This window comes from Acanthaster planci, linkage group LG04 (genome assembly GCF_054643075.1).
Source record: "Acanthaster planci isolate LZ-2023a linkage group LG04, COTS_SCS, whole genome shotgun sequence".
NCBI lineage: Eukaryota > Metazoa > Echinodermata > Asteroidea > Valvatida > Acanthasteridae > Acanthaster > Acanthaster planci.
The window spans coordinates 13,032,859-13,045,763 of NC_141780.1; the positions used below are offsets into that span (position 1 = coordinate 13,032,859).

Sequence of the window (12,905 nt, forward strand, 5' to 3'; positions counted from 1 at the left end):
TTTTAAAGCTTAAGTTCAAGCAAAAATCGAGGACATTCCGGGATCATAAGGAAAAAGTTGGTGTTTAGTAGTTGAACTTGCGTGCGTTCGAATCCAAGGGAAACTTTTTTTTCATTTTAGTAAGACCCCCTCCCCCTGGGCCAAAAGCGTAGAGGCCGGTGCATACTTCACCTGAGAGCGAACGCAAAGGCGAATTTGTAAGGTCAGATCAATATTCGCGCTGCGAAATCTCAAAAACCCAACACATTTCAGTTCGAGCGAAGTTTCACTTCATTTTATCCAAAGGGGTCATACACAGAACTCAAATGACTCAGAAGAATACTCCTTGTGCAGCTCTTTTCCTTAAGCTGTATTTTGATGCCAAGAACATCTGTATGTGTGTCCCAGTGCACACTAAGTGCTCTCTCTACAGGAAGTGATCTGTTGCCCAGAGCTACAACTCTTGCACTCATCTCACCTTTCATCTATTGGGGTAGATTCAATGACTCTCCGACAACCACTTGTCTTTTTGCACCATCGGGCTACACAGTAACTAGCCATCAAGCCAGTTGTAACAGAGCCTTTTATTTTTTTACCACTTCCAGTCTCACCTTGGGTAATATTTGCCTGAAAGCACCACCAGCATCAAGACGATGATTTCCGCTGCGGAAGTGCCATGGCTTTAGCTGTCCATCTTTGTTTGATGCCCCGACTTCCTTATTTGACTCTGACAGCTGAAACACCGGGGCTATTTTGGCCACGAACACTGAATGACGTCTCTCCATCGCTTTGTACTGCTGGATCTGCTCGATGATTTTTAGTCCTTGTTCTTGATGTTCAAGGATCCAACGATGGGTTCATTGGCCTCTCTAGCAGTCACATGCAGGCATTTGGCAAGACTTTTCATGTTTGGGAAGTGAACAGTCTCTTCAACTATCTTCATGGCTTGTATACACCATCTGGAATGCAAGAAGAATGGCAGCCATTCCACGATTTTCACCATCCTGACACGGAAGTCAATCTCGTTCAGTTTGTTCAATTCTTTCAATGTCTCCACACAGCCCTGGACGTCAGCAAAATCTTCGGGATTCAGCATTTGGTCCTCGCATACCTTGTAAACTCCAGGCCTGGAGAATGGGAACTCCCTGCCGAATCTCTCCTTCAGGAGTGTATATGCCTTTGCAAAACCCTCTGAGGGTTTCATCATTGAGGACTCTCTTAAAGGAGAGATGAGCTGTCTTTCCTTTAGATTACTCGAACAGTCTGTTCAATTTGGCTCCACCACTGATAGAGGAATTTCCAACACAACTGTCGAAAGAGTTCTTGCATGTCCAATAGCTCATAAGGTCACCGTCCAAGGACATCTGATTGGTCTTTGGAAGATTCACAAAATCTAACATCTGTCACTGCAAGGTTAAGAAGGCACCTGTGGGTTCCTTTCAAGGAGTGGGCCAAGCCTCCGCATTACGGTTAAGCTTGGAATGTTGAACATTTATCAGGCAGGCAGCTCTGCTGGAGCATTAATTGTTGAGTGCTGTTGATCTTGTGCTTCACCACAGCCAAATACTGCATGATCACCAGTCACCGCCCAGTACTCCGCTTCATGATTTTTGTAGAGGAGGGCTCATAAATATGGCTCAAGTTTCTTGCTCCGCCTGTGCCACCTCAAGTTCTCTTTCCACTTGCAGGGGTTCCATGGCATCTTTCTGTTTCAGCAACTGTTCATCATTTGCCTCAGTTGCTCAAGTTCCTTTTCCTGCTTTCGTTTCAGGAGTTTTGCCTTAACATAGAGCATTGGCCTTCCAAAGGCAGCCTTTGCTCGATGACAGGTAACGCTAGTGCCACGCAGAGAGGTGCCGTCATCAGGATGACATGTTTTGTCCCGACAGTGAATTCACTATACTGGCGAGTGGTGACAGGCATCCTTCGTGAGTTCTTCAATCTCCTCGAAGTCTTGTTCATACTTTGGTAGCCTTTCCTATCAACTTGTGACGCTAAGCGAACACATTCAGTATGGACTTCCTGATATTTTACATAGGCTGCTTCAAGGGAAACTAGTCTTTTTCTGACAGTTTTAATACAATGCAAAATCATAATGGGCTAGGCAGATTCTCGAAATTTCAGTTGCTCCTCGCACTGTTCATTTTGAATTATCTCACTTTCCGTTCACAATTTGTTCGTCTCAGTGATTCAATCCGTTCTGACATTGGCTTAAATCCCAGAGGGATGGGGGGTATTCATCCCCCACTTTTGTGGGGTTGTGGGCTATTGAATGCCCACCCCTTTTAGAAATTTCCACGACTGGTCAAGTATCCCCCACAAATCCCCCACAGATTGTTTACTGTGTTTTTCGGTCCACCGACGAAAGTTGTCCTTTGGTGAAATATGATACAGTTCTCGTTGGTCTTAAAGAATGATGACGGGTCTACCTACCTGGGTCCAAGAAGCTGGCTTGCAGCATACTGTAAACTAAATAAATATGGGATGTGAAGCTGACCGTTCTAAAAGTAAGTATCTTGGGGTTGTGTTTGAAGATAAGTTAGACTGAACTCGAGAATGTACTGCCTGAGGAAATTGAATTCAATCAATGTGAGGAAGAAAATTAACTTGACTTATTTCATTTTTTAATTTTTTTTTTTTTTTTTGGACCTACTTTTTGTTATACTGGGTTGGAAATACCAATAAAAAGTGAAAAATTAAGCTCACCATTCCATCGAACGGGCTAGTAAAATCGTTAGCGATTGTCTGCTATCAGCAGAAACAGTCTATAGTCAACAGCTGTGTGATAAACTACAGATAGCTGGAGAGATGCTGGTCATCCTCTCTACATCTGTTTAATGGACAGTCATAATCCAAAGAAGACTCAAACTTACGGTGCTCTGGAAGTGCCATCCGACTTCTTTGAGATCCTGATATATTTTCTTGGGATGACGACATCATACAGGCAAGATATCGACATCCTGAGAAGTAGAATAATGACATTGCTTATCAATACGGGCGTTTCACAATAGGGCGCCTCCAAGAGTTTGGAACGTGTTAGCCAATCACAATGTGCAAAATTTGTCGACCCAAAGCGCGTTTGGAAAGGGTCGACAAATTTCGCGTGTTGTGATTGGCCAACGCGTTGCAAACTCTTGGAGCCGGAGATGCACTATTGTGAATCGCCCGTTTTGGCGTGTGATAAAAGAAACATCAGACCACACTACTGGTGCGTAGGCCTCCGTAACTTACCATGTGTAGGCCTACAACGGGAAAAGTACACTGGTAAAGGAAATGAAGTAGACACCACCCTTGCTGGATGTCGTCATCACGTAATAAATTACCCTCAAGATGTCGTCATCCAAATGTTACGATGTCGTCATCCCATGATAATTTATCTCAGGATGTCGACATCTTGGGTGTATGATGTTGTCATCCCAAGAATTCATGCGTCAGAATCTTAACAAGAAGGATGGCACTTCCGGAGCTCCGTGGAGACCATTGGTCGCACGCACAAATCGATGTGCTTCGCTTTTCACAAGCAGAGCTATTAAACTAATCTTCATAATGACGCCATCACCAGATAATCTCTTTGTTTTAAGTTCTTATGCTGTCTTCATGGGAATGAGTGTGGAATTACCTTCAAATGATTGAGTTCTTATCATCGTCTTCAAGCAGGATTGGATTTATATTTAGTTTTGGATTTTAGGAAGGGTTTTAAAGGTTTCCCAGAGTTTTTAAAGAATTTTGTGGTATAAAGTATGCTGCAATTTTATATGTAATTTATGTATTTTGTTTTCTTGTTAAATTTTGTTTGTTGTTTCTAGGTTCCTTTTGAGGGGAACTGTGTTATGAATTACCCATAAAGAGAACACTGTGTGCTATAATTGTTATACAGATTGGCCTACTACATGAAAGACTGCAGCTAGTCCCTCGTTCGGAGACTAGCAAATTTCGCTTTACGTAAAATAGTTTCAGAAGAATAGGAAGAAGAGTCTTAGGTCTAAGTTTGAGGCAGTAGTTTCAAACCGAAACGCCCAGTGATAAGACTGATCATGTCATTCAACTTCAGATCTATTGTTCGTTATTTTAGATATATTTACAATGTTTTCAATTAGTCTCTTTGAAAATAATGCAGAGCTTTTTATTGGCAGACTGACAGTTGGCCTAGTTCAAAATTTAATCAAGCCATATCGACTGGAATTTCGAAGAAGCCCGTCAAGATTGCGCCGTGCGTTAACAACCTATTATTTTGACCTACTTTTTTCATTATGTATTTCATGGTTGCTTGCGCGAGAATTAATCAGTCCAATGTATGTATTATTTTAAGAAAAGAAGGACCTTCATTTCTGTAGGAAGCCTAAGGATTTTACTCCCAAATGGAGACGGATTTTATTAATCTAGGACATTAATCAATAAATGTGCCAGGCGCAAAATATTGTTGGATACTTTGTCCTTGGCAGAGGCATAGATACATGCCTGCTTGGACAAAGGCGACTTTTCAATATATGAAAGAGACCTGGCGCGTGTGAGCTCGCGAGAGCACGACAATTAAACGTATATGAAAAAAATTGCATTAAAGAGGTTCTCTTGCTTATTAAACTTTGCCTTCGCCTTTTGATTTAAATTTAAAATATATATCCTCAATATCAGCGGATAACCAGACTCAACAAATTCTTACAACACAGCCAGAAAGTCGGCCGTAATTGCGACTGAATAAAAACATGCACTTTTCTCGAGGGAGCTAGACCGGGCTCGGTTTTAAATGAGGGAGCTACAAGACGTTTACGTTGCCATGCGCCAGAGTTGTCAATGCATCATGGAACCGGACTACTTGTTTCATGTCATGACCAAGGCTAAATACCGGTACGGAAATCAAACGGTTCAAACTCAAAGTTTCCTGAAAGAAATAATAAAAATGGTAGCCTATTTAGGATAAATCATGACATATTATTCTGATGCAATCGATTGATGGCAAGATGCGGTTCCATATTCAGAGTGTTTGCTATGTCCACACTCGTCCATGTACACAGGGAGCCAAGCACCGCTCAATCATTCCAAAAGAGTGTTTGTTCAACTAGCGCAGTGGCTGGGTATGCTCGTACCTTGACACTGATACTAAAAATACTGAGTTAACAATTAACCGATGATTAATTAGGATTTTGTTTTTATCCTTTGTCGGGGTTTTCATGCCAATATGGATCATTGTTGTTAACATGGAAAGCAGGGAACAGTCAACATCTAATTGACCAATCATTCACAAGGCCTGAAGTCACTAGTGGATGGGGGCAAGGGGATCCCCCCTCAGAAAAAAAAAACGGGAGCAATTTGTAGGAAGTGATGAGTTGAAGGCGCCTTTTTCTTACTTTGTTAAGGCCGGTTCATACTTCAGGCGAATGCGAAAGCGAAGCGAATTTTACGTCACGACAATTTGCAGCGAAATTTCGCTAGAGTTGAAATGTGTTCAACTTTTGCGAATTCGTAAGCACGAATATTGATCTGACGTCACACATTCATTTTCACCTTCTCGCTAAGTATGAAGCAGCCTTAGGGCTGGTTTGGTTGGGTTGGGCTCGATTTGATTTGGTTCTTTTCTTTTTCCTTCTTCAAATCCCCAAAATACCCTGCCCCGAAAAGATGGACCGCCCTCGGAAAACCAGTCAGGAGAAATCTGGCCCGTAGCGTTAAGTAGAGGGATTCCAAGACTGTCGCTTAACCATTTTAAATGGAGGATGCCATATTTTATGGTGGCACCCCTTCCCCATTAAAATTTTATTATCCAATCACGTATTGTGCTACATGACCCTTTACTTTTATGAAAGGAAATAAAAAACAAATTACAAAACGAATCAACGAGCCTGAAAAACACGACGATCGTCTTGAAAGCCATGCCCCTAAAATTAAGATTTTACTGACCCATAAACAATTAGTATTTACAGGATGTCGACAATGCCTCCGTCGTAAAATGTGGTGATGTTACTAACATATAATGTAAAACAAAAGGTTCCACCTCAGGGGATCTTAACTAGCACAATTAAAACGAAACTTGAACACATTTGCATTTGGCTCGGATGCCAAACAGAATTTCACTCAAGACCCCTTTTTATTAACCGATGGGAAGGGCGGGCATAATTTGGTAAGTTTAATTAAACTCACATGCTAGTAACAAATGAACTGTTGTCCTTAATACCTCTGGATCTTCAGTGACGAAACCACCTCCTGCCTGTGATCATTTGTGGAGACAGAATGGGATAAGTTCACAATCTTCGTATCCACTTTACATCCCTCATTTTTTCTTTTCCTTTGCTGATCCGTGTGTCTTCCACTTATTCAAATGTTTGCCGTTTGGGCAATTAAGCACAGTGTCAACACACGACTCCACTACTAAATGAGACCAGGGGTGAGTGCTCGATTTGGTCAGTGATGCCACATGACGCGGGAAGCTTGGGAGGGAACGGGTAAACGACATCGACACGTACCAGTCATATCGGTGACTGAAGCCGCTGCACTAGTTAGCCAAGTGCGTCCTCCTTTCACTTTGCAGGAGGATCGCCGTATTTCACGCACATGACGGTTCGTAGACGAGGCCCTTTCGAAGACTCGAGTCGGCACATAGAGAAACTGACAAACGGGCAGCTGGTGTCAGGACACGGCAAGGTTGAGCCCTATTGAGCGCTTGTTGGCGGGATAATAGTTGTGGTATTTACTTATTCTGAACTTGATATCCTGAGACTAAGGTGAGGGGATGCAACCTGGTCGCCTAATTACTGATTGAGATTCGCACATCCATCATCATGCAGCGTGGTGACGACTTTCCATTCGGTTTCAATTTCACTGCTGATGGATGGATCATCAACTCCACCACCGGACCGACCAAGGTCGGACCACCCCTGCACACGCCGGGATTCTACATCAGGGCCATTGTCGGTACGTTCGTTTTACTCGTTACATTACTCGGCAACCTGCTAGTTCTCTATGTCTTCGCCACGACGCCAAAGCTTCGGACATACACCAATTACTATCTTGTTGGGCTAGCCGTGGCTGACTTGGTCAGTGGCGGCATTACGCCCATCCTTGAAAATGTGTCGTGGTTCCTGGAGGCTTGGCCGTTTGGCGAGACGGCTTGCACAATCAATGTATACTTCAACCACCTATTCCTCCATGCGACTTTCCTGATGACGTTGATGATATGTGTGGACAGGTATAGGGCTCTGAAGAGGCCACTGGTCCACCTGAGAGAGAAAACCCTCAAGCACGCACTCTTGATGATGTCTTTCAGCTATGTAGTGCCGTTCTTTATCTGGACACCATTGATAATCATTTTGCCGTACAGCGGTGTTACGAGGCGCGTCCTGCCCCCCGACTGTTTCGGGTCGTACGGCTACCATTTCCCACTGCTCGTATTTGCCATTGCCGTCTTGTCCTGGATCCCCATGTTGACCACCACCATCCTTTACATTTTTGTGTTCCAAGCAGTCATCCGAGGTCGCCAAAAGGACAATCGCGAGGCACGGGCTGTCCACCAACTTTCCGTCATCTGCGCTACAGAGAGACCGCTGGGAGTAGTCAGCAGGCTGGGGAGTGGCGGCGTTAGGGAAAACGAGGCCAGGTCTGAGAAAGATCTCGACGATTCGCACGGCTCGTGCGGCACGTCGAGACAGAGACGAACGAGTACAGAAGCATCCAGGGTCTCGTCGAGCGATGTTAACGGAATCGTGAACGGAGGATATCCGCCCGACGAGCGAGAGAATGAAACTCGAATCCAAGGAGGCGTTCAAACCCCGGAAACTGGAGTATCCTACGCCAACCATGACACGCCTTCGTCTCACCAGAACTCTGTTTTCTCTTCACGGTATCGCAGGCATCTCGCAAACCTCCGAGCAACACGTACTCTGACCTGTATCCTGGTGGTCATGGTAGTGTCTGCTCTACCTTGGTCTGTCTTTGCTTTCACGGCAGGTGTGAATCCAGATAACGCCCTTGATATACGTGAATTCAGAGTAAGTCACACCAAACCAACTAATCTCCGTTTATATACATGTATAGAAAATTCTGAAGACTTATATTCGGTAAAGGTCCTAAGATGTATGCAATCTATGAAATAAAAAGGTCTACGAATTCTGGGTAACAAACAAAATACCTATAACGAGCCTTTCTTAATTTGTAAATGTCATGGTAAATGTCACGTTTAATGCAGGCGGTGGGTATAAGTAATTAGTGCGAAAATATTTTTATTTATTGTCTACAATAAATATCTTTCATGGTAGCCATGTGTATACTGCTTATCTGTATGCAACGTGTGTAATCCTGCAACCTACTTGTCTGAACATGAATACCTCTAAAATGCTGGAAGGAACCGACCACTGGAAAACAGACTACGGGAAAAAATAGTCGCCTTAAAGTTGCCCAACTCATTTCTGAGATGGCGTCTGTACAATATCACAGCTGTGATTAGTCAATGGCTGTCGGCCGACCATACGTCGTTACGAACATCGTAGTCTCAACGAAGAAATGGTTGTCGAAAGATCAAATAACTTCCAAAATCTTTAAATTGATGAGTATTTGGTTACTTGCTCTGTGCGTGGATACACGCGTTTTTCAATGACAGATCGACTCACCGAATCCCAAAGCACGGTGCGCGGATTGCATGGTGACAACATTCAGGTTACAAAGAGATGGTGTCATACCTTCCAGTAATCGTTGAACCCACTCCTAGGTATATTTTCTGCGAGCATCTATTATGATCCAATTGTGTACTATTTTACATCTACTCGGGGTTGACTAGTACATTAATTAAAAATATACCCTTGCATTCCTTCAAGGGATTCGGAGATTGGAGCGAAAATTAAACACCCCTAATCCTGGAGGTCTCCTGGGTGGACTATTGCGCAAATAACAATATTCTGAAATTTGGACAGCATCTACCATCTTCCCAGCGGCTCAGGAGACCGTATATGTGCCCGCAAGTGCCAACCAGTACCTCTTCATTTTGCAAGACGTCTTCATTACTGCATCCTTGCTGCATTTCCCGTCTACACAGACTTCAGCTGCATGCACGTAACATCATCACTTAACAAACATTCGGGTTACAAATTGCAAACTCTATACCGTTCGACAGCTCCTGTTGCTATTGGGTTGGGATCCAAGCGACACTTGAGCATGTAAATTCATTACCTTCTCCCACATTCATGTAGAGATACAACAATTCATGGCTTTGTCCCATGCTAATAATTATATGATCCGTTGCCAGTACCACACGTTAACAACTAGCACACATTAAATATATCATGATGTATCATTGAGATAATGGTTCGAAGTTGTAAAAACATTTAGTTTTGTCTGCATTTTTCACATGGAAGTTCCAAAAAGGTTCACGAAAATTTAGTTTTGCACAACAAAATCTGGTGAAAGGGGCCATGGTTTAGGCCTATGCCATCACCCCGAAATTGCTGTCGCTGAAACTGTTCAATTCCGACACACAGTTGGGGTGATAGCCCACTGATACAGACACTCCTTAGTTTTTAAAAACGCCACTGGCGTAACTGAGGTACATTTTGAAGGGAGCACTTAGGAGCCTCATTTTCTGGATGTGGCACTTAATTTGGACTCGATAATGGTTAAAAACTGACGAAGGCAGACTACGGCAGATTTCCGACTCTAATTTCTGAGCGAGGGGCACAGGGGGGCTCGGTCCTCGGGGGGTGCCTATCTTCCTAACCCTAGTTACGCCATCGAGGAGAAGAGAGGACAGGGCAAGGCGGGGCAGGACATGACATCATCGCAGGACACGGCAGGACAAATGGCCCCAGTCAAGTCAGTTAGCTGAACTCGTCTACTGTGATTTTGAATCGGTGTAACTTTCAGCAGGTTGAGAAATGTGAATGTATACAGTTTTGTTTGTTATTGTCCTTTGTTCTCCCTGCTGGTCACAATGAAAGTCCAACATCTGCCAGAGTAACACGCCCACGTGTTAGTTAGTTAGTAAGCTAGTCAGTGTTAGTAAAATACAGCTGAGAATAAAAGATTCGGAACAGCGTCAAACTCGTCAACGAACGGATCGCCATGAAGGGGCAGATGTGCAAAAATATATTTTTCCAATGTAAATGAGTGGTACAATTGGTTTGTAGACGATCTGGAGGGGTTATATACCACTGGAATTAGATTCTGTTGTCGATTAAAGAGACATGGCCTCAGGATTTAACGACCGTGCAATGGATAATGGCGTTACAGTCCAAACCGTGGGATTCCTCGATCTTAATTAAAGGGTTTATTACCAATTATACGGAGTGGCACAACCAATCTAAAACTACTGTGCAGCATTGATTTTAAAGCCACACTCACTAGATTAAAGTGTCCGATTGAATGGTCTTTGGTAGTCATTTAAATTGGAAGACGTCAGTGATAACGTGGATGTGGTCAAAGGCGTACCTGAGGTTCATTCTATGGGGGGGCACTTGCATGGGACATACTGATTTTCATACTCATTTTAAGACCTTAAGGCCAGAAAGGTAAAATTCCATATTTACGCCCTGGTAATAGGGTAAACAACCCAAAATGGTTATTTGGGCCCAATAAAATTTGGAAATCTGCTGTTAGGTCTTTCGTCTTCTGGTATATGGTTAAGGATGGTGTTACGAAATCTCACGTGAAGTTCCGTGGAATTTTTACGTTTCTATACTATTTAAGGTCAAGAAAGTAAACTTCCATATTAATGCTCTGAAGAGAGGGTGAACGCAAAAGAGCGATTATCGCCCATAAAATTTGGAAATCTGCTGTTCGGTCTTATGTCTTCTGGTATATGGTTGAGGATCTCCTTCGCGTGAGGTTTCGGTGAATTTTATGGCTCCATACTCATTTTAAGGCCAACAAGGTAAAATTCCATATTTATGCCCCGGTAATTAGGGTGAACGCAAAGGAGTGATTTTGGCCCAAACTCTTCTAGTGTCTTCTAGTGTATGGTTGAGGAGAGTGTTACGACACCTCATGTGAAGTTTCTTAGAATTTTATGCTTCCATACTCATTGTAAGGCCAAAAGGTACAATTCCATATTTATGGCCCTTTTGGGTATGTGGAGTTTGTAGTGATTTGCTCTCAGCTGACGTGGGGAGCCACGATGTGACTTCGAACATCTTTGTAGAAATCCACATTCTGCTGCCGAAGCCAGCGACTGTAGCGGTTTGGAAGCGAACACGTTGTGCTCTTTTGCTGCACACAGTGATCGACTTGTGATGACATCGGATTGCCTCCAACAATCAAATTATGAAGCAAGATATGAGATGGAGAGACCCCCCCCCGCTTTGTGTTCGTCATTGTCTCACTAGAATCTGAGGAATTTTTTTCAGACATCTAGGAGGATGTGTTAGGTAACAATAGTCTAGAGTGTGTATAGCGATTGGACAAGGGGGGTAACCCTCGATCTCATTTCTTGCTGGATATAGCAACAACGGGCAGTTTAGAGATTTTTTCGGGGAGGGGCAGTGCACTATTTTCGGGGGGGGGAGTTCCCAGAGCAGGGAGAACTTAACCAACAACGAACTAATAAACCATGAAAAGTGGCATTAAGAAGGGCAATTTCGATCATTTTTTTCCCTTGCAAATTGGAAAACCACACCCCTTCATCTCTTTTATTCATTCCTTTCTCTTATTCCTTCCTCCGCTCTTTTTATTTTTCGTTTTTTCCCCCGAGGTGAGGGCAAGCGCCCCGCCTTCGACCCGCGGCAACGACGCCCATCACCAATAATTTATTGTGTAGTTCACAAAAATTATCAATTTGGCTAACTCTAGTTATGTTTTCATTATTTTGATCTTCATCCAGACTATGTCCTGGCTGGTTCACCTGAGCAGTGCAGCCAACCCGTTCTGCTACGCCGTCTGCAATCGCCTCTTTAAGCAGGCCTTTATTCGCGTGCTCTGCTGCGGTCTACGGAGTCATTGAATCAGCGATAGCCCTACTGAAGGAGAACGGTGAATGCAATTTCGGAGACGGGCGGAACGATATCCAATAATCATTGCAGCCGAAGACCACGACGACCTCAATGATAACAGAGGTGCCGCTGCGTGTAAATTTGACAAGATACAATTTCGGGGAAAATTGAGTTGTGGCTTGTTTTCTGTGATCGACCTGAAAGGCCAGGCTAGTGTAATTGGTGATGAATTCGCGGTTTGATATCAAAGTTCTCCAGTTGACGACACTGGAGATGAGCCATGATCGGATAAACACGCCTACTATGGACATCTGGCAGCGTTTCATTCATGTTTTAATTTTTTTAATGAAAATAACCAGGCTTAATGTCACACAGCTAAATCATGAAATTAAAACCAAGTGGTCTTTGGCACTGTGCCGTCTAAAAGATCTCATTTTGAGTTCGCGCGTTTGACATTGCTTTCATCACGATACAATTCTCAAGGAATTCAGATAAAGATGTAAAATATTAATTACCGTTTATAAATTCTATCGTTCAGTAAAAAAGTGGAAAATGACAGGTCAAGATTACTATGGCTTCAGAAAAAGAAGAGTGCCTCTGCATTGAGAAGTTCAGTATAAAAAGTAAAAAAAAAAGTTTAGAAAAAAAAAGATAATACTCGTTAGAAATGCCATTTTAATGGAGAGACCGTTCTTTCCTGTTAAACGAAGAGGAAGCCGGTTACCATCTTGTACAGTGTGTGGGCTCCTCCTAAGTCGCATGGCTCTCCAGGGATAGTCGTGATGCGTGGTGCCAGACGCCACTGTTCATTATGGATCGTAACTCATCGACAAAGAACAGCGCTTTTGTACCCGAACCGATTGATTGCGCTGTCTTTCGGCGCCGAGTTACACCAGCAGAGAGATGCCTGCTGCATCAAGACTATCCACGCCTGTAGATTGCAACTCTACAGTACATGTAGCCAAGCAGTGGAAGGCATCCGGTAATTGTAGTGAATCAATGAACGGAGGGAGTTATGTGCAA

The 12,905-nt window shown here is 43.4% G+C and overlaps 1 protein-coding gene across 1 annotated transcript; it reads left to right on the plus strand.

Annotated features, from left to right (window-relative positions):
• The first annotated feature begins 6,088 nt into the window (after window positions 1-6,088).
• On the plus strand, window positions 6,089-12,347 carry LOC110988539 (muscarinic acetylcholine receptor M2-like). Its single transcript, XM_022252158.2, has 2 exons — window positions 6,089-7,958; window positions 11,774-12,347. Exons 1-2 carry the CDS (start codon window positions 6,753-6,755, stop codon window positions 11,891-11,893), a joined length of 1,326 nt encoding a protein of 441 aa, XP_022107850.1. The 5' UTR covers window positions 6,089-6,752; the 3' UTR covers window positions 11,894-12,347.
• The last annotated feature ends 558 nt before the right edge of the window (window positions 12,348-12,905 follow it).

What these genes read in the sequence shown, in the direction of transcription:
- LOC110988539 (XM_022252158.2), top strand. Translation starts at nt 6,753, where the DNA reads ATGCAGCGTGGTGACGACTTTCCATTCGGTTTCAATTTCACTGCTGAT. An exon ending in TTGATATACGTGAATTCAGA is followed by an intron (nt 7,959 to 11,773) that starts GTAAGTCACACC and finishes ATCTTCATCCAG; the next exon opens with ACTATGTCCTGGCTGGTTCA.